Below are 21164 nucleotides of genomic sequence, written 5' to 3' on the forward strand. Positions count from 1 at the left end.
CTCACCCATCAGGTGCGCCGAGGAAGACTGCTGGCTCCTTGACAGTAACACATTTTTATACATTATCAGTACAGCATACAAAACCTTATATGTGGAAAAGTACCAGTTAGTCCTGGCGCCCCTAATGAGCTCATGCCTATTTCTAGTTTCGGCTACACATACAAAGGGTTACTATCTTTACAGAGAAGGTCGAAAGGGTGACTCCCTTCACGTCCCAGGTCTAGAGGAATTTGCCTGATACTCCCTTTTAGCAGATGTGACCTTGCTTCTCAGCAACTCAGCCTGTCTCCTAATTAAATGCAAGGAAAGGGGAAAGCAGAGGGTGTGCGTAAAAGACCATGTGACTCCCAAGTGTGAGAGAGAGCCGCAATCCAAGATGGAGGCGGTTCGGTTTCTCGGGCCTTTTTGTCGTACTAAACATAATCGGGGATTTTGAACCGTTTAATACACCATAGCGAGGCAAACTATCATTAGATATACTGCGCTAATCATATCGTAGTATCTTGAATACCTCAGAACGGCCCTTTTAGCGCAGCATAGCTAATAACGGGGTCAGTCTTCGAAAATACCCTCATCAATCTGCATTAAGTCGTGCGTCTCCTTCTGAGCCCGCTGAGTATCTATTCTGGTTTGGACGGGCTCGGGCCTAGGGATGGATCGGCGAACTTGAGCGGCACAGTATGCACAGCAAGCAGGCCCGCACTGTAGACAAAGACAGCAGGTGAAAATGAACCCCACTATTCCTAAAAGAATCATAAATAACTTCCATCCCCAGGTGGTCACCAAATCCCAAAACCACCCGGACAAAGACCAAGTACCAGTCTCGGTGTGAATTTCTGAAGCTAGCCGATGCAGTTTCTGAATGGCTAAATGGACAGAAGGGGCGGAGTCAGGTATATATACACAACAGGAGCTGCCGATGACTCTACAAGCTCCTCCGCGATAAAGCCACAAATGTGTTTGGATAAAGACAGTGTCAATAATTTAAAGCTGGACACAGAGCAGATAGGTTTTACTTACTAAAAGCCACACAACAATTTTAGAAACATAGAGCGAAATGTAATGAGTAGAATGACACCAAAATGAGAAAAATACAAGAAGGGGAACCAGATATATGAATTTTTAAAGATCGAAGGTAAACAACACAAAGTCAGTGGTCACTGTTCAAGGTTTACTGGGACAAGAGCACAATTTCCGGTCTGCCTCAATGGAGCGCGGGTTGGTTGCACTCAGCAGGTTGGTCCCACTCAAAGGTTTTACCTTCTGGTTTAGTCTGTGAAGTGGAAGTAAAAATCTTCACGCAGGGTACGATTGCAGGCTATGTTTACTGAAGTCCTCTCGAAGTCAGGGTTAACTGGAAGAGGTCCCGCTGGAATTGTTGCTTTTAGTGAAAAGACCTCCAAGTGACAGGAATTCAGTTCACATCAGGGGATACCTTTCGCACCTTCGCCCGTACAACATTTCTACCTTTGGACTTAGTGTTTTTAATAGAGCTCAACATCCTCCAGTTGGGCAAACCTGAAGCTGTAGCTGACTAAGTTGCCTCAAAATTGTTCACCTTTGCCGTGAGGGTCCACCGATGCCCTGGAGGTCTTGGAAGTCCAAAAACTAGCTAAGTCCCAACGTTTCTGAATTCCTGGAGCAGCTCCTCTTGGTCAGTTTTGAGGCTTCCAGGACCTCAGTACTTAGGGGCCAAGACTCACTCCAGCAGAGGCCACCAGCAGGGTCTACTGCAGTTCCAGTTTCTACTGGTCAGCTGGGTACTTTAGGAAAAAGGCTCTCGCACTTTGTTGAGTCCCTGCAGCAACACAGGAGATCAGTCAGAAGAACCTTGGAGGCCTCTTCCGAGTCGTGTACTCGTGGCTACAAGTGGGAGCAGGTCAAATTCTTACTGTCTCTACTTAGCGGATCCAGTTCTCTCTGTTCTTCCATAGGTCCAGAGAATGTTCTGCTGAGCTATGGATCAGGTGCCACTTTTGTAGGATTGGGGTGGGGTGACTCCTGGACACTCCCTAACTATTGAGGACAAACTACCTAGGGGAAGCAATTCCTACATTAGCAGCACATCCTGATTGCCTTACTGCAAACTACTCCACGTTGGCCTGTTCTAATGGAAATTCAAGATGGCACAGGCCTTCTGCTCCTTAAAGGAGGCCGTGGGCCAGCCAGTGGTGTGTTTAGCGAAATGTGCAGTCCACTCCTCTACAGCTATACTAAATTGGTTCTGGGACCAGTCCCCTCCCATTGGGTTGGTGCCCAACTGAATAAAAAGGGCCTAGAGAACAAAGGCTTTCACTTCCTCAGGTTTCCCCTTACACTTAACTACAAATAAGCCGGCCTCATCCTGGTCCCTTTTAAGTTAACAAAGTTCCAGGTCCCTATCTAGTGTCCTACCTGACATCTAACTCATCCCCAGGTATTTCTGTGAAAAGGCCTCTGGAAGCAGTTTCATACCTCCATAAATGGAAGCACTGGCAACGCCATCTGCCAGCAGGCCTACGCTAATTAGCCCATTAGAGGCTCAGGCAGGTAAAATGTCACTTTTTAAAAGTAGTTTTTCCTGAATAGTTATAAAAAATTGACATCAACACTGAGTTGGACTTTAAATAAACATTATGAATTGTATTTGAATGATTCCCAAAATCTATTCACATTGTGAAGACTGCCACCACCTGAAGTCAATGGCTTCTGGACAGGGATAGACCAGTCAGAAGAATGCTACTGTAATCTGTGTGTGAGAGGACTTTTGGCTACAAACTAGACCATGAACTGTATGTGAGTCTAAAAGGGATTTTTGACAGCAGATCTGCTTTGTCTCAGTGGACTGAAAAGGCAGATTTAAGAAGTCTTGGAGCAGAGCAGACCACTAAGCTGTTGTAACTGGGATGGTTCTGGCCTTTGGAAAGATTCTTTGTTGGAACCTGGAAGTGAGTGACAAAGCCAGCTTCTGCTCTGCGCGAGATGGTGCCCTAAGGGAGAAATCATCCGTGGAAGGATGAGGAATCTGGGGAGCTCTCAGCACCAAGAACTGAACTTGAACCTTGAATGGTGACTTAAGATTTGAGCTCACAGTTAAAAAACTTGGAAAGGTAGGCCCCGCCCACTGTGTTTAGCAGAATCAGGGGGACCAAAGGCTCTGTCTGCCTTGAAGATGTAAGCTGGGAACACTGCGAGAGCAAGTCTGTGAAACTTCAACGCTGTGAACTGTGCACTCCTGCCCACGATGAAGGACTCTCCCCCAGCCCTTCTGGCCTCACTGAAGGCAAGCGACAGCTGTACTTCTGGAGAGAGAGGAAGCCTGCAGGGGGCAGTGGGGGGTGAGGTGCAGAGGCTTTAACTGGCTGTCAATGCTGTCTTCAGTTTGAATTGCAGACATGATATTTTTTGTCTTTTTCATCTCATTTTTAATCATTAAATCCTTTTCATTTTGCTAAATTGGTTTGGGAACTTTACTGAGAGGTTTCTTGATTCGAGTGCGCCTCTGGTGCTGTTGGCATTCTTAGCACGTCTGTCCTGAAGAAGGCCTGCCGGCTGGTGCTGATGCCGCCAGAGGGCAGGCGCGGGTAACTCAGAGACTGCGCTTGTCTGGTTCAGAGCTGGCTCCTTCTGGGGATGAGAGAGTGGCCCGGCTTTCTTCCCAGACACAACCCTTCCATTGTGAGTGACCTGTGGGAATCCGACTGACACACTTGCGGATTGCAATGCCTGTCTGCGAGGTTTGGGGTTGTACATTTCTTCAGATTTTTTGTATAAATCGGGGTTTTGGAGATCCCACCCTCATGAGGGTCTACAGTTCGGTGTTATAGAACAGCAAAACGATGTAGGAATCAGGCAGTGGGCGTATCTGCGCCTCGATACCCGCACAGGAGGCAAATAGCGCTCTAGATTGGCAGTGGCTCCTGCGTCTCTTTTTGTAGAACTTGATCGTGTTGCGTCTGTCCGTTTTCTAGCATTAAAATAAACTCCATCTGCTGCTGCCAGGGCTCCCTGTGTGACCCTCGGCAGGCTGTTCTCGAAGTTTATTTCAGTGACTATACAAACCATCGAAACAGCACCGAAAGATCACAGCGTCCTTACAATTTCACATTTGTGCACACTCACATTTTAAAATCTCATAACAGTCCAATTAACATAAAGCCAGTTTGAGTTATCGAAAATATGAGATAGTTCATCACATAAAATGTTACAACATTGTCACAGCCTAAAGAGCCTGGAGAGAGGCAATAAACATTAGCAAGCATTGTGCAAGCGCGTCATCCTCCGTCACCAGTGGAGACCAGTGGAAACTCTCATTAAACATTAGCAAGCATTGTGCAAGCGTGCCCTCATCCGTCACCAGTGGAGACCAGTGGAAACTCTCATTAAACATTAGCAAGCATTGTGCAAGCGTGCCATCCTCCGTCACCAGTGGAGACCAGTGCAAACTCTCAATAAACATTAGCAAGCATTGTGCAAGCGTGTCATCCTCCGTCACCAGTGGAGACCAGTGCAAACTCTCAATAAACATTAGCAAGCATTGTGCAAGCGTGCCATCCTCCGTCACCAGTGGAAACCAGTGCAAACTCTCAATAAACATTAGCAAGCATTGTGCAAGCGTGCCATCCTCCGTCACCAGTGGAAACCAGTGCAAACTCTCAATAAACATTAGCAAGCATTGTGCAAGCGTGCCATCCTCCGTCACCAGTGGAGACCAGTGCAAACTCTCAATAAACATTAGCAAGCATTGTGCAAGCGTGCCATCCTCCGTCACCAGTGGAGACCAGTGGAAACTCTCATTAAACATTAGCAAGCATTGTGCAAGCGTGCCATCCTCCGTCACCAGTGGAAACCAGTGCAAACTCTCAATAAACATTAGCAAGCATTGTGCAAGCGTGTCATCCTCTGTCACCAGTGGAGACCAGTGGAAACTCTCAATAAACATTAGCAAGCATTGTGCAAGCGTGTCATCCTCTGTCACCAGTGGAGACCAGTGGAAACTCTCAATAAACATTAGCAAGCATTGTGCAAGCGTGTCATCCTCCGTCACCAGTGGAGACCAGTGCAAACTCTCAATAAACATTAGCAAGCATTGTGCAAGCGTGTCATCCTCTGTCACCAGTGGAGACCAGTGGAAACTCTCAATAAACATTAGCAAGCATTGTGCAAGCGTGTCATCCTCCGTCACCAGTGGAGACCAGTGCAAACTCTCAATAAACATTAGCAAGCATTGTGCAAGCGTGTCATCCTCCGTCACCAGTGGAGACCAGTGCAAACTCTCAATAAACATTAGCAAGCATTGTGCAAGCGTGTCATCCTCCGTCACCAGTGGAGACCAGTGCAAACTCTCAATAAACATTAGCAAGCATTGTGCAAGCGCGTCATCCTCTGTCACCAGTGGAGACCAGTGCAAACTCTCAATAAACATTAGCAAGCATTGTGCAAGCGTGCCATCCTCCGTCACCAGTGGAAACCAGTGCAAACTCTCATTAAACATTAGCAAGCATTGTGCAAGCGTGTCATCCTCTGTCACCAGTGGAAACCAGTGCAAACTCTCATTAAACATTAGCAAGCATTGTGCAAGCGTGCCATCCTCCGTCACCAGTGGAAACCAGTGCAAACTCTCATTAAACATTAGCAAGCATTGTGCAAGCGTGCCATCCTCCGTCACCAGTGGAGACCAGTGCAAACTCTCAATAAACATTAGCAAGCATTGTGCAAGAGTGCCATCCTCCGTCACCAGTGGAGACCAGTGCAAACTCTCAATAAACATTAGCAAGCATTGTGCAAGTGTGTCATCCTCTGTCACCAGTGGAGACCAGTGCAAACTCTCAATAAACATTAGCAAGCATTGTGCAAGCGCGTCATCCTCTGTCACCAGTGGAGACCAGTGCAAACTCTCAATAAACATTAGCAAGCATTGTGCAAGCGTGCCATCCTCCGTCACCAGTGGAGACCAGTGCAAACTCTCAATAAACATTAGCAAGCATTGTGCAAGCGTGCCATCCTCCGTCACCAGTGGAAACCAGTGCAAACTCTCATTAAACATTAGCAAGCATTGTGCAAGCGTGCCATCCTCCGTCACCAGTGGAGACCAGTGCAAACTCTCAATAAACATTAGCAAGCATTGTGCAAGCGTGCCATCCTCCGTCACCAGTGGAAACCAGTGCAAACTCTCATTAAACATTAGCAAGCATTGTGCAAGCGTGTCATCCTCTGTCACCAGTGGAAACCAGTGCAAACTCTCATTAAACATTAGCAAGCATTGTGCAAGCGTGCCATCCTCCGTCACCAGTGGAAACCAGTGCAAACTCTCATTAAACATTAGCAAGCATTGTGCAAGCGTGCCATCCTCCGTCACCAGTGGAAACCAGTGCAAACTCTCAATAAACATTAGCAAGCATTGTGCAAGCGTGCCATCCTCCGTCACCAGTGGAAACCAGTGCAAACTCTCATTAAACATTAGCAAGCATTGTGCAAGCGTGCCATCCTCCGTCACCAGTGGAGACCAGTGGAAACTCTCATTAAACATTAGCAAGCATTGTGCAAGCGTGTCATCCTCCGTCACCAGTGGAGACCAGTGCAAACTCTCAATAAACATTAGCAAGCATTGTGCAAGCGTGCCATCCTCCGTCACCAGTGGAAACCAGTGCAAACTCTCAATAAACATTAGCAAGCATTGTGCAAGCGTGCCATCCTCCGTCACCAGTGGAAACCAGTGCAAACTCTCAATAAACATTAGCAAGCATTGTGCAAGCGTGCCATCCTCCGTCACCAGTGGAGACCAGTGCAAACTCTCATTAAACATTAGCAAGCATTGTGCAAGCGTGCCATCCTCCGTCACCAGTGGAGACCAGTGCAAACTCTCAATAAACATTAGCAAGCATTGTGCAAGCGTGCCATCCTCCGTCACCAGTGGAGACCAGTGCAAACTCTCAATAAACATTAGCAAGCATTGTGCAAGCGCGTCATCCTCTGTCACCAGTGGAGACCAGTGCAAACTCTCAATAAACATTAGCAAGCATTGTGCAAGCGCGCCATCCTCCGTCACCAGTGGAGACCAGTGCAAACTCTCATTAAACATTAGCAAGCATTGTGCAAGCGTGTCATCCTCTGTCACCAGTGGAGACCAGTGGAAACTCTCAATAAACATTAGCAAGCATTGTGCAAGCGTGTCATCCTCTGTCACCAGTGGAGACCAGTGGAAACTCTCAATAAACATTAGCAAGCATTGTGCAAGCGTGTCATCCTCCGTCACCAGTGGAGACCAGTGCAAACTCTCAATAAACATTAGCAAGCATTGTGCAAGCGTGTCATCCTCTGTCACCAGTGGAGACCAGTGGAAACTCTCAATAAACATTAGCAAGCATTGTGCAAGCGTGTCATCCTCCGTCACCAGTGGAAACCAGTGCAAACTCTCAATAAACATTAGCAAGCATTGTGCAAGCGTGTCATCCTCCGTCACCAGTGGAGACCAGTGCAAACTCTCAATAAACATTAGCAAGCATTGTGCAAGCGTGTCATCCTCCGTCACCAGTGGAGACCAGTGCAAACTCTCAATAAACATTAGCAAGCATTGTGCAAGCGCGTCATCCTCTGTCACCAGTGGAGACCAGTGCAAACTCTCAATAAACATTAGCAAGCATTGTGCAAGCATGCCATCCTCCGTCACCAGTGGAAACCAGTGCAAACTCTCATTAAACATTAGCAAGCATTGTGCAAGCGTGTCATCCTCTGTCACCAGTGGAAACCAGTGCAAACTCTCATTAAACATTAGCAAGCATTGTGCAAGCGTGCCATCCTCCGTCACCAGTGGAAACCAGTGCAAACTCTCATTAAACATTAGCAAGCATTGTGCAAGCGTGCCATCCTCCGTCACCAGTGGAGACCAGTGCAAACTCTCAATAAACATTAGCAAGCATTGTGCAAGCGTGTCATCCTCTGTCACCAGTGGAGACCAGTGCAAACTCTCAATAAACATTAGCAAGCATTGTGCAAGCGCGTCATCCTCTGTCACCAGTGGAGACCAGTGCAAACTCTCAATAAACATTAGCAAGCATTGTGCAAGCGTGCCATCCTCCGTCACCAGTGGAGACCAGTGCAAACTCTCAATAAACATTAGCAAGCATTGTGCAAGCGTGCCATCCTCCGTCACCAGTGGAAACCAGTGCAAACTCTCATTAAACATTAGCAAGCATTGTGCAAGCGTGCCATCCTCCGTCACCAGTGGAGACCAGTGCAAACTCTCAATAAACATTAGCAAGCATTGTGCAAGCGTGCCATCCTCCGTCACCAGTGGAAACCAGTGCAAACTCTCATTAAACATTAGCAAGCATTGTGCAAGCGTGTCATCCTCTGTCACCAGTGGAAACCAGTGCAAACTCTCATTAAACATTAGCAAGCATTGTGCAAGCGTGCCATCCTCCGTCACCAGTGGAAACCAGTGCAAACTCTCATTAAACATTAGCAAGCATTGTGCAAGCGTGCCATCCTCCGTCACCAGTGGAAACCAGTGCAAACTCTCAATAAACATTATCAAGCATTGTGCAAGCGTGCCATCCTCCGTCACCAGTGGAAACCAGTGCAAACTCTCATTAAACATTAGCAAGCATTGTGCAAGCGTGCCATCCTCCGTCACCAGTGGAGACCAGTGGAAACTCTCATTAAACATTAGCAAGCATTGTGCAAGCGTGTCATCCTCCGTCACCAGTGGAGACCAGTGCAAACTCTCAATAAACATTAGCAAGCATTGTGCAAGCGTGCCATCCTCCGTCACCAGTGGAAACCAGTGCAAACTCTCAATAAACATTAGCAAGCATTGTGCAAGCGTGCCATCCTCCGTCACCAGTGGAAACCAGTGCAAACTCTCAATAAACATTAGCAAGCATTGTGCAAGCGTGCCATCCTCCGTCACCAGTGGAGACCAGTGCAAACTCTCATTAAACATTAGCAAGCATTGTGCAAGCGTGCCATCCTCCGTCACCAGTGGAGACCAGTGCAAACTCTCATTAAACATTACCAAGCATTGTGCAAGCGTGCCATCCTCCGTCACCAGTGGAGACCAGTGCAAACTCTCAATAAACATTAGCAAGCATTGTGCAAGCGTGCCATCCTCCGTCACCAGTGGAGACCAGTGCAAACTCTCAATAAACATTAGCAAGCATTGTGCAAGCGCGTCATCCTCTGTCACCAGTGGAGACCAGTGCAAACTCTCAATAAACATTAGCAAGCATTGTGCAAGCGTGTCATCCTCCATCACCAGTGGAGACCAGTGCAAACTCTCATTAAACATTACCAAGCATTGTGCAAGCGTGCCCTCATCCGTCACCAGTGGAGACCAGTGGAAACTCTTAATAATGTCATCTCACCTCTGGAGATGGGATGGTCTTTTCTAAACTGACCCTTGACATTACCGCTGCCCCAAAACACCCTCCCTACCACAGAACAAATCACCTGTGACTAGAGCGGTAAAAGATTAAAAACAAGCATTGGCAAAGCCTACAGGTCTCACCTATGCAAGATCTATTGGCGTTGTCAATGTTTTATAGCCATGCTCTCCTGGACTGAGGTACATCAGCAGAGCTGTGCCGAGGCCTGACATTAGGACAGCAGGGGTCCGTGCTTTACTGGACTGAGGTACAGCAGCAGAGATAATGGGGGTGAATCAATCAGTATAGAAAGACATGGTGGTGGATCATCCAGCAAAGATAGATATGATGATCAGTCACCATAGCCCGACCTGGTAGTGGATCATTCACCAGAGATAGACACGGTGGTGGATCATTCACCAGAGATAGACCCAGTGGTGTATTATTCTCCATAGATAGACACGGTGGTGGATCATTCACCAGAGATAGACATGGTGGTGGATCATTCACCAGAGATAGACACGGTGGCGGATCATTCACCAGAGATAGACACGGTGGTGGATCATTCACCAGATATAGACACAGTGGTGGATCATTCACCAGAGATAGACATGGTGGTGGATCATTCACCAGAGATAGACATGGTGGTGGATCATTCACTAGAGATAGACACAGTGGTGGATCATTCACCAGAGATAGACATGGTGGTGGATCATTCACCAGAGATAGACACGGTGGTGCATTATTCACCATAGATAGACACAGTGGTGGATCATTCACCAGCGGTAGACATGTGGTGTAATATTCACCGTAGATAGATCCGGCGGTGGATCATTAATTATTCCAATTCTAAAAACTTTATTTTGGTGATAACAGATCATAAAAAGTAATTATAAATAGCCATGGTGGTGTATCATCCAGCAAAGATAGACATGGTGATCATTCCCCATACCCTGACATGGTAGTGAACCATTCACCATAGATGACAAGGTGGTGGATCATTCACTAGAGATAGACCCAGTGGTGTATTATTCTCCATAGATAGACACGGTGGTGGATCATTCACCAGAGATAGACATGGTGGTGGACATTCACTAGAGATAGACATGGTGGTGGATAATTCACTAGAGATAGACACGGTGGTGGATCATTCACCAGAGATAGACATGGTGGTGGATCATTCACCAGAGATAGACATGGGGTGGATCATTCACCAGAGATAGACACGGTGGTGTATCATTCACCAGAGATAGACACGGGGGTGGATCATTCACCAGAGATAGACATGGTGGTGGATCATTCACCAGAGATAGACACGGTGGTGGATCATTCACCAGAGATAGACATGGGGTGGATCATTCACCAGAGATAGACACAGTGGTGGATCATTCACCAGAGATAGACATGGGGGTGGATCATTCACCAGAGATAGACATGGTGGTGGATCATTCACTAGAGATAGACCCAGTGGTGTATTTTTCTCCATAGATAGACACAGTGGTGCATCATTCACCAGAGATAGACACATTGGTGTATTATTCACCAGAAATAGACCCGGCGGTGTATTATTCACCATAGATAGACACTGTGGTGGATCATTCACCAGAGGTAGACATGTGGTGTAATATTCACCGTAGATACACACGGCGGTGGATCATTCACCAGAGGTAGACATGTGGTGTAATATTCACCGTAGATAGACACGGCGGTGGATCATTAATTATAAATAGTCATGGTGGTGGTTCATTCACCTTAGATACATACGGTGATAGATCATTCAACATAGATAGACATATTGGTGGACTTTGGTCAAACACAAAATCATTGTTGATCCCCCTGGCAGTTGTAACTCTACATTCGCTGCTCTAGGACGAATTTACCTTTACTGCTCTCCTCTGTTGCAAACTCAGCGCCCATAAAAAGGGAGTGAAATGTACTTTAGCGTGGGATTAAATGTTTCAGAGGCAAATCTTTAACACAACGCACGCCTGGTAGGAGTTGTTTAACCTGGAAACAGTGAAGTCACTGACATACATCAGCTTCAAGGCAGTGAAGTAACCTTAAAATGCAGCTGATTGGTGAATTTGAGACCTCCTCAAAGTCTAATAAAGTTGAAGTCTTTTCATTCCCAACTAAAGTTGCCGTTTGAGTGATAAGGACCAAGGCGGTGGGAGTGATTCTAGGAGTAAGGAAGGAGGGATCTGGACCGGAAGGGCGGGAGTAATTCTAAGAAGCAAGGAAGTAGAGGCCAAGTCTAGTCCAGGAGAGTGATGGCTGAAAGGCATTCCTGTTTGGCTTGTGTAGGACCACCTGTCAGTAAGAAGTGGGGGTCCTCTTCCATGTAGAAAGGTGGGTGGTGCCACTTTCACAAGTTGACCCGACTGGTATGTCCATGTCAGTAGACAGATGGTGGCTGGTTCGCCTTCCAGACTCGAGAGCACGCCACGCTCTGCAGAGGTGCCCTCTTCCTGGCCCATGGAAGTCTTCTACCCAGGTCCTACTTCAGGTGGGCAGACCCAGAAAGAGAAGACCACCTTGGCAGCCTTACGAATATTAACTGAGGATGAAGGTTCCAAATGATGACAATGCAAACGGATTACCCCTCCTGAAGAAACAGGAAGTGGAAGAGATGATGAATGAATGAATGAATGAATGAATGAATGAATGAATGAATGAATGAATGAATGAATGGATGAGATTTATAGAGCACACAGCTAGGCTGAAGAGTGCCCCGGTGCTAGAGAAGGGACAAATGATACACAACCAGCAACCAGGGCAAACAGAATCAACAAACAGATCCAGGTCAAATATCAGGGAAGAAACCAATGGAGGGTTCCAGCTGCACAGTCCAAAGATCTGGAACAATAACAGAAGCACTGGGACAAAGAGCAGATAAAAAATAAGGGATTGGATGTGTTGTGACACATCCTTCACTTACAACAGCCTCTTTACATAGGATCTATCTGGAGCTGGCAGTACAGGAAAAACACCTTGCTTCATTTTGTATTGATATCTTCTGCTACCATCCTATGGACTGACCACCATCTTGGAAAGGGTCTATTATTATTATAATGCTTGACAACATCCTCACTTGGGAACAGGAAAAAATAGAAAATCTGTCATCTTTTTCCCAGCACTGTATTCGGTGATCTAACTGCTGCCAGTTGTGTCCTGAACTCTGAACACCTCATGAGCACACCCTCTCAGGTAACCTCAGTGCAGAGACATCCGGGCCGCATGGCAATGCGGGTTCTTCATCATGTGCTGGTTGCGGCATCTCAGAGCACACCGCCTGACCATGCGATCCATGATTCTCAGAAGAGGTCTCTGGAATCAGAGTTATTTTCAACTGCCCTGAGGAAGCCTTAGACTTGCACGTCACAGAGGGCGAAACGTGTTGGCTGTACACAAGAAACCGGACAGAGGTTTATAAAGAATAAAGCGCACCTCGATGCAATGCATCCAGAACTTGTTGATTAATATGACTGTGTCAAATGTCATGTTTTATATTAGAGCCTTATAGCCCGCCGTAGCGGGCTATACCGGCTGTTAAAGGCCCGCTGCAGCGTTAAAGGCCCGAGCCGAAGGCGAGGGACTTTAACAGCAGCAGCGGGACTTTAAAAGCCGGTATAGCCCTGCTACGAAGGGCTATAAGGCTATTAGAACATTCTGCCACTAGAGGGCAGAATGTTCTAACAAAACGAAGCCTTCAGGGAGCGCGAGGGGATTCAAATCCCATCCGGCTCCCTGAAGTCTTTGTTCACAGCCAGAGCTGTGAACAAAGACACATTGGAATGTTGGCGCTCCGGGCTTCTACCAGCCATTATAAGCCTGGAGCACTCCATTGTTTTCAATGAAGCTGCCAACATTCCAATGTTCTAATATGTAATATATCATTGGTTAAAATACTCCATTGTCTAAAAAGTATCTGTAACGTTTGTGATAGGGGCTCTACCTGCTGTTCTAGGGTGGTGAAAATACACACCAGTTGCACACTCCACTCAACTAGTCTACTGGGCACTACAGTGAGCAGGGAAGGTTTTGAACCCTTTACTAATAGCAGTTAGAGGTCTGATGGTGGAACGAGGCAGGGACTCCATCCTATCCCCCAGACTGAATGTTTGCAAGATCTAACCAGCATGGTCCTGAGCAGGTGGCTTCCTTGAACCCTCCCTCTCTGCTCTCGCAGGTACCTGTACAAGCTGAAGGACCTCCACGTCAGCTATGAAAACTACACCGAGGCTGCGTTCACCCTCCTGCTGCACGCCAAGTTGCTGAAGGTAAGTCAGGGTAACAAACATTGGTGCGGTACTAAGCAGCCGCGTGGGGTACTACTGGCAGGGACTTGGCATTTCTTACCTACATAGGCAGCAAATGTGGCCTCAGAGACAGGGCAGTTCAGCCAGGCAGAGCCTTTACAAGTGCAGCCCAGAGGGGGCAGAATGCCCCAGGCCTTGACTTTTTTGAGGGTCCCACGTTCCTTACGAGAAAAGTTATTCGAATTTTAAAGGTTGTCTGCTTATTATTACAGAGGCAGGTAAATTCAACAATACCACTAGATGGTACCTGATGATATCTATGTTGTGTTTTCTCTTATCCCCCAGATGATACTTTTGTTCTGTTCTTAGAGGAAAAAGCGAGATTTAAAAAGTCTTTTTGTGACCAAAAACACTCAGATTCGAAGTTTGCAACCGCAAAAATGCTTTCTCCTATACAGTAAACCCATTTTATGAGTTCCTAATTTTCGAACACCTAAAATGGGTTTAGTAATCGGTAAGAAACCGCTAGTTGGAAGGGTAATGCTTTTAGACATTCTTTCTACTCTTGTGTCATTAATGGTTTAGGACTAAAATAGTGGTCGCAAGCAATTGCCAAGTTACCAACTTCCAAGGTGGATTAATTACACATGTGCAATAGGAAAGCTGTCCCCTTCCTCTGTGGAAATGTTAAAAAAGGTTGGTGGGGAGGAGGCAGTAGTCCAGGGCACCACTGTTTACTCTTGAACCTTTTAAAGAAGTTTAAAACTTTTTTTTAAAGCTGCCCCGTTTTCCTTAAGGAAAATGGATTGCATTTAAAAACACAAAAATATTTAAAAAGCAATCACAGACATGGTGGTATGTTGACCCAACAGGTCACCATTTCTTTGATGGACACCAGTCATAGTGAGTTACAATTTGCAACCTACCTCATCAATATTAATGGGGGATTGTGATGATTGGCAATTTTCTGAAACAACTATGAGGACATAGGTCGGTTCGCTAAATTCCACACTGGTTTCTAAAAATTGTGTTCGCACTTTGCAACCCGTGTTTCGTACCTCCAACCCGCTACAATTTCTGACTCAACATGCCTGCCATAGGGCGACAAAGTGCCTGCTACCAGACCTGACCTGACTTTGGGATCCGAAAGCCCCAAAGGCTGTTGCATGAAAAGCTCTCCTTGTCTCACTGGTCAGCAGTGGGGGTTTTGCCAGATAGAAATGTAGGTTTACTGGAGTCTGAACCCAAGGGGTCCAGTGGGTGAACATCTGACCCTAGACAAATGGGTTCACTCCCCACTTTCAGCACCTGCCCAAAAATCATGGGATTCTAGGAAAAATCTGTTTTACCCTCTGTGCCATATTTTGAAATAAAAATGTAAAAACACAACTCTCTATTAATGTCTCAGTGATGTTTTCAAGGTGCATCACTGTGTCTGTGAGGGGGTCCCACCTGGGCCATACACAACACACGGTTGTTTGTGCAGGAACCCAGGTCGGAGATGCTTCTCTCTATAGGATCTTTGTGGCTTCATCCTCTCACAGAGCATTGATCTTAACATAGACATTCCCCCAGACAAGCAAGGCAAGAGAGAGGCTTGAATCACCCCGGAAACCTGGGTACCACTCGATAGAAAGATGGACGCTGGTTCTTTCGGTTACAGTTGATACACAATACTACATCATTCAGGGATAACATGAATGTATCCCTAATGACCCATAAGGCGTTGTGATATAATTGAAAAGGAGGGTCGTAGCAAATCAATTACCTATCACTTTAAATCTACTTATTGCACACAGCAAAGAGTCCAGTGAAACAGACAATTTATATTGAAAATGAAAGAACAAACGTGATTGGATTGTCATTGGTGCTACAGAAGTGTGAAGTACAATAGAGCAATGATAGTATGAATCAAACGTGCAGGAAATCATGAATGACAAGTGGGGCGTGCCCAAAAACAATGGCTGCCTCACTAGTATCGTAGGACCACAAAGTTGCTGCATGGTATAGATTTGTGGTGTATAAGTTACCATACAGCTTATTTCTGGCCTTCTAGGTCCCCTCATCAAATGAAGATATAGGCAGTCCTAAGTAATTCTGATGATGGCGTTTCGACCCAAAAATGTCGTTTACACGTGGTCATCATCAGGGCAAAGTCAATGACATGCTGGAAGTAGCAGCTCCTGTAATGTAAATTTGTAAACCATGGCACATGTTGGGGTCAAAATGTCAACATAATTAATATTTTGGAACTCAATATAGCTAGTCAAGCCTCCTTGTACTTCTCCATCAGTTGAGTGAACAGCAGTCCTTGCAAAGACAGAGCACAACCCTGTTGAACTGCCCGATCACTGTCTCTGAAGTACCACGTTTACTGAGGAGAGACCATGTCCAGCACACACAAGGGGTGGGCAAAATGTACATTTCTCCTCCAAAGTTTTGCAAACTCCATGTGTATTGTGTAGCTCCACAGCTTTGCATAACTTCACCTGGAGCAGAACAATCCTACGAAAAAGTTTATGTGAAGAATATTGTTGAGAACATTAATGGCAGAAGGCTCCTATTAACACAGGGTGTTTGAGGGGGAAACCTGCAAAAAAAGCTTGCGTCCTTTTTTGTTCCACTGAAATATATTTATGACTCCCAAGGTTAGAGAAGACCACAAAGCTGTACAGCTTAAGTAATTTTAAAATACGCGTTGCATGGTTAAGGGAGGTATCTTCACTAATTTGCTCACATCCAACACAAATTACATCTGTTGGAAAAAGGTGCTACTTCAGGGCCATTAGGTAAAAAATAAAAATCTTGGCTAAACAATCCCAGACCCTTTGAGTAAGATGCTGTCAGCTCAATGTGTTGGGGATGCATATTCTTGGAAGCCGTTTCTCTCTGTGGTTGTGGTCTCTTGTGCGGTGTTAGATAACCCTGTCTTGTCTCTCTTTGACTCCAGTGGTCGGAAGAAGTCAACACAGCGCACATGCAGGACCGGCACCACCTGCACACCCAGCGGCAGCTGAAGGAGGCGCTCTACCACGAAATCATAGAGTACTTCAACAAAGGCAAGGTATGTCTTCCTAGAAAGGTCCTCCAGAAGTCCCAATGCACTGAGCGGCTGAAGGAGGCGCTCTACCACAAGATCATAGAGTACTTCAACAAATGCAAGGTATGTCTTCCTTTGGAGGTACCCTGGGGGTCACGAAGCACAGGGAAGCTGAAGGAAGCGCTCTACCACTAGATCATAGAGTACTTCAACAAAGGCAAGGTATGTCTTCCTCTGGAGGTCTTCGGGTGGTCCCAATGCACTGAGCAGCTTTAAGGAGGTGCTCTACCATGAGATCATAGAGTACTTCAACAAAGGCAAGGTATGTCTTCCTGGGGAGGTCCTCCAGAAGTCACAATGCACTGAGCATCGAAAGGGGGCCCTCTACCATGAGATCATAGAGTACTTCAACAAAGGCAAGGTATGTCTTCCTAGGGAGGTCTTCGGGAGGTCCCAATGCACTGAGCGGCTGAAGGAGGCGCTCTACCACAAGATCATAGAGTACTTCAACAAAGGCAAGGTATATCTTCCTAGGGAGGTTTTCTGGAGGTCCCAATGCACTGAGCAGCTGAAGGAGGCGCTCTACCATGAAATCATAGAGTACTTCAACAAAGGCAAGGTATATCTTCCTGGGGAGGTCCTCCCGAAGTCACAATGCACTGAGCAGCGGAAGGAGGCGCTCTACCATGTGATCATAGAATACTTCAACAAAGCCAAGGTATTTCTTCCTAGGGATGTCTTTGGGAGTTCCCAATGCACTGAGCAGCTGAAGGAGGGGCTCTACCATGAGATCAGAGAGTACTTCAACAAAGGCAAGGTATGTCTTCCTAGGGAGGTGCGCCAGAAGTCACAATGCACTGGGCAGCTGAAGGAGGCGCTCTATCACTAGATCATTGAGTACTTCAACAAATGCAAGGTATGTCTTCCTTTGGAGGTACCCTGGGGGTCACAAAGCACAGGGAAGCTGAAGGAAGCGCTCTACCACTAGATCATAGAGTACTTCAACAAAGGCAAGGTATGTGTTCCTCTGGAGGTCTTCGGGTGGTCCCAATGCACTGAGCAGCTTTAAGGAGGTGCTCTACCATGAGATCATAGAGCACTTCAACAAAGGCAAGGTATGTCTTCCTAGGGAGGTCCTCCAGAAGTCACAATGCACTGAGCAGCTGAAGGAGGCTCTCTACCACAAGATCATACAGTACTTCAACAAAGGCAAGGTATGTCTCCTTAGAAAGGTCCTCCACAAGTCCCAATGCACTGAGCGGCTGAAGGAGGCTCTCTACCACAAGATCATGAAGTACTTCAACAAAGGCAAGGTATGTCTTCCTGGGGAGTTCCTCGGGAGGTCAGAATGCACTGAGCAGCTGAAGGAGGCACTCTACCACAAGATCATAGAGTACTTCAACAAAGGCAAGGTATGTCTTCCTAGGGAGGTCTTCGGGTGGTCACAATGCACTGAGCAGCAGAAGGGGGCGCTCTACCATGAGATCATAGAGTATTTCAACAAAGGCAAGGTATGTCTTCGGGAGGTCCCAATGCACTGAGCAGCTGAAGGAGGCGCTCTACCATGAGATCATAGAGTACTTCAACAAAGGCAAGGTATGTCTTCCTGGGGAGGTCCTCCAGAAGTCACAATGCACTGAGCATCGAAAGGGGGCCCTCTACCATGAGATCATAGAGTACTTCAACAAAGGCAAGGTATGTCTTCCTAGGGAGGTCTTCGGGAGGTCCCAATGCACTGAGCGGCTGAAGGAGGCGCTCTACCACAAGATCATAGAGTACTTCAACAAAGGCAAGGTATATCTTCCTAGGGAGGTTTTCTGGAGGTCCCAATGCACTGAGCAGCTGAAGGAGGCGCTCTACCACAAGATCATAGAGTACTTCAACAAAGGCAAGGTATATCTTCCTAGGGAGGTTTTCCGGAGGTCCCAATGCACTGAGCAGCTGAAGGAGGCGCTCTACCATGAAATCATAGAGTACTTCAACAAAGGCAAGGTATGTCTTCCTGGGGAGGTCCTCCCGAAGTCACAATGCACTGAGCAGCGGAAGGAGGCGCTCTACCATGAGATCAGAGAGTACTTCAACAAAGGCAAGGTATGTCTTCCTAGGGAGGTGCGCCAGAAGTCACAATGCACTGGGCAGCTGAAGGAGGCGCTCTATCACTAGATCATTGAGTACTTCAACAAATGCAAGGTATGTCTTCCTTTGGAGGTACCCTGGGGGTCACAAAGCACAGGGAAGCTGAAGGAAGCGCTCTACCACTAGATCATAGAGTACTTCAACAAAGGCAAGGTATGTGTTCCTCTGGAGGTCTTCGGGTGGTCCCAATGCACTGAGCAGCTTTAAGGAGGTGCTCTACCATGAGATCATAGAGCACTTCAACAAAGGCAAGGTATGTCTTCCTAGGGAGGTCCTCCAGAAGTCACAATGCACTGAGCAGCTGAAGGAGGCTCTCTACCACAAGATCATACAGTACTTCAACAAAGGCAAGGTATGTCTCCTTAGAAAGGTCCTCCACAAGTCCCAATGCACTGAGCGGCTGAAGGAGGCATCTCTACCACAAGATCATGAAGTACTTCAACAAAGGCAAGTTATGTCTTCCTGGGGAGTTCCTCGGGAGGTCAGAATGCACTGAGCAGCTGAAGGAGGCACTCTACCACAAGATCATAGAGTACTTCAACAAAGGCAAGGTATGTCTTCCTAGGGAGGTCTTCGGGTGGTCTCAATGCACTGAGCAGCTGAAGGAGGCGCTCTACCACAAGATCATAGAGTACTTCAACAAAGGCAAGGTATGTCTTCCTAGGGAGGTCCTCCAGAAGTCACAATGCACTGAGCAGCTGAAGGAGGCGCTCTACCACAAGATCAGAGTACTTCAACAAAGGCAAGGTATGTCTTCCTAGGAAGGTCCTCCAGAAGTCACAATGCACTGACCAGCTGAAGGAGGCGCTCTAACAAGATCGTAGAGTATTTCAACAAAGGCAAGGTATGTCTTCCTAGGGAGGTCCTCCAGAAGTCACAATGCACTGAGCAGCTGAAGGAGGCTCTCTACCACAAGATCATAGAGTACTTCAACAAAGGCAAGGTATGCCTCCTTAGAAAGGTCCTCCACAAGTCCCAATGCACTGAGCGGCTGAAGGAGGCTCTCTACCACAAGATCATGAAGTACTTCAACAAAGGCAAGGTATGTCTTCCTGGGGAGTACCTCGGGAGGTCAGAATGCACTGAGCAGCTGAAGGAGGCTCTCTACCACAAGATCATAGAGTACTTCAACAAAGGCAAGGTGTGTCTCCTTAGAAAGGTCCTCCACAAGTCCCAAACTCCCAATGCACTGAGCGGCTGAAGGAGGCTCTCTACCACAAGATCATGAAGTACTTCAACAAAGGCAAGGTATGTCTTCCTGGGGAGTTCCTCGGGAGGTCAGAATGCACTGAGCAGCTGAAGGAGGCACTCTACCACAAGATCATATAGTACTTCAACAAAGGCAAGGTATGTCTTCCTGGGGAGTTCCTCGAGAGGTCACAATGCACTGAGCAGCAGAAGGGGGCGCTCTACCATGAGATCATAGAGTACTTCAACAAAGGCAAGGTATGTCTCCCTGGGGAGGTCCTCCCGAAGTCACAATGCACTGAGCAGCGGAAGGAGGCGCTCTACCATGAGATCATAGAATACTTCAACAAAGCCAAGGTATGTCTTCCTAGGGATGTCTTTGGGAGGTCCCAATGCACTGAGCAGCTGAAGGAGGCGTTCTATCAAGAGTTCATAGAGTACTTCAACAAAGGCAAGGTATGTCTTCCTAGGGAGGTGCGCCAGAAGTCACAATGCACTGGGCAGCTGAAGGAGGCGCTCTATCACTAGATCATTGAGTACTTCAACAAAGGCAAGGTATGACTTCCTGTGGAGGTTCCCTGGGGGTCAGAAAAGCACAGAGAAGCTGAAGGAGGCGCTCTACCACTAGATTATAGAGTACTTCAACAAATGCAAGGTATGTCTTCCTGGGGAGGTCCTCCCGAAGTCACAATGCACTGAGCAGCGGAAGGAGCTGCTCTACCATGAGATCAGAGAGTACTTCAACAAAGGCAAGGTATGTCTTCCTAGGTAGATCCTCTGGAGATCGCAATGCACCAGGCAGCTGAAGGAAGCGCTCTACCATGAGATCATAGAGTACTTCTACAAAGGCAAGGTATGTCTTCCTGGGGAGTTCCTCCAGAAGTCACAATGCACTCATCAGGGGTTAAAGAGGGGGAGATCAATCTGAGCATGCTAGCAAGAAACTTTGTCACCTAACTCTATAGAACCTGGTCAAACAAAGACAACTCAACGTGGTCAGCATGACCATTACCCCTCTTCCAGCTTCTTCCTCATAATATATTTCTGTGAAGCACCGGAAGATGAAACTATCCAGAGACGCAACAGAAACACAGACCAAGAATATATCAGCAAAATAGTAGCTTTATTTGGACAGGTCTGTCAGCTAAATTACTTAAAACATATACAGTGACACTATTGACCACCTCACTACTACAA

At 46.9% G+C, this 21164-nt stretch overlaps 1 protein-coding gene across 1 annotated transcript in view; it reads left to right on the forward strand.

The window, feature by feature from the left end:
* LOC146863455 (dedicator of cytokinesis protein 2-like) overlaps window positions 1-21164 on the forward strand; it is a 2657619-nt gene that overhangs the window by 2496568 nt on the left and 139887 nt on the right. Inside the window, exons 38-39 of the mRNA XM_085642885.1 lie at window positions 13534-13624; window positions 16554-16667. Coding sequence (XP_085499011.1) covers window positions 13534-13624; window positions 16554-16667 — 205 coding nt within the window. The remainder of the gene's footprint in view (window positions 1-13533; window positions 13625-16553; window positions 16668-21164) is intronic.

The sequence above is a fragment of the Triturus cristatus genome, chromosome 2_2 (assembly GCF_964204655.1).
Source record: "Triturus cristatus chromosome 2_2, aTriCri1.1, whole genome shotgun sequence".
Lineage (NCBI taxonomy): Eukaryota > Metazoa > Chordata > Amphibia > Caudata > Salamandridae > Triturus > Triturus cristatus.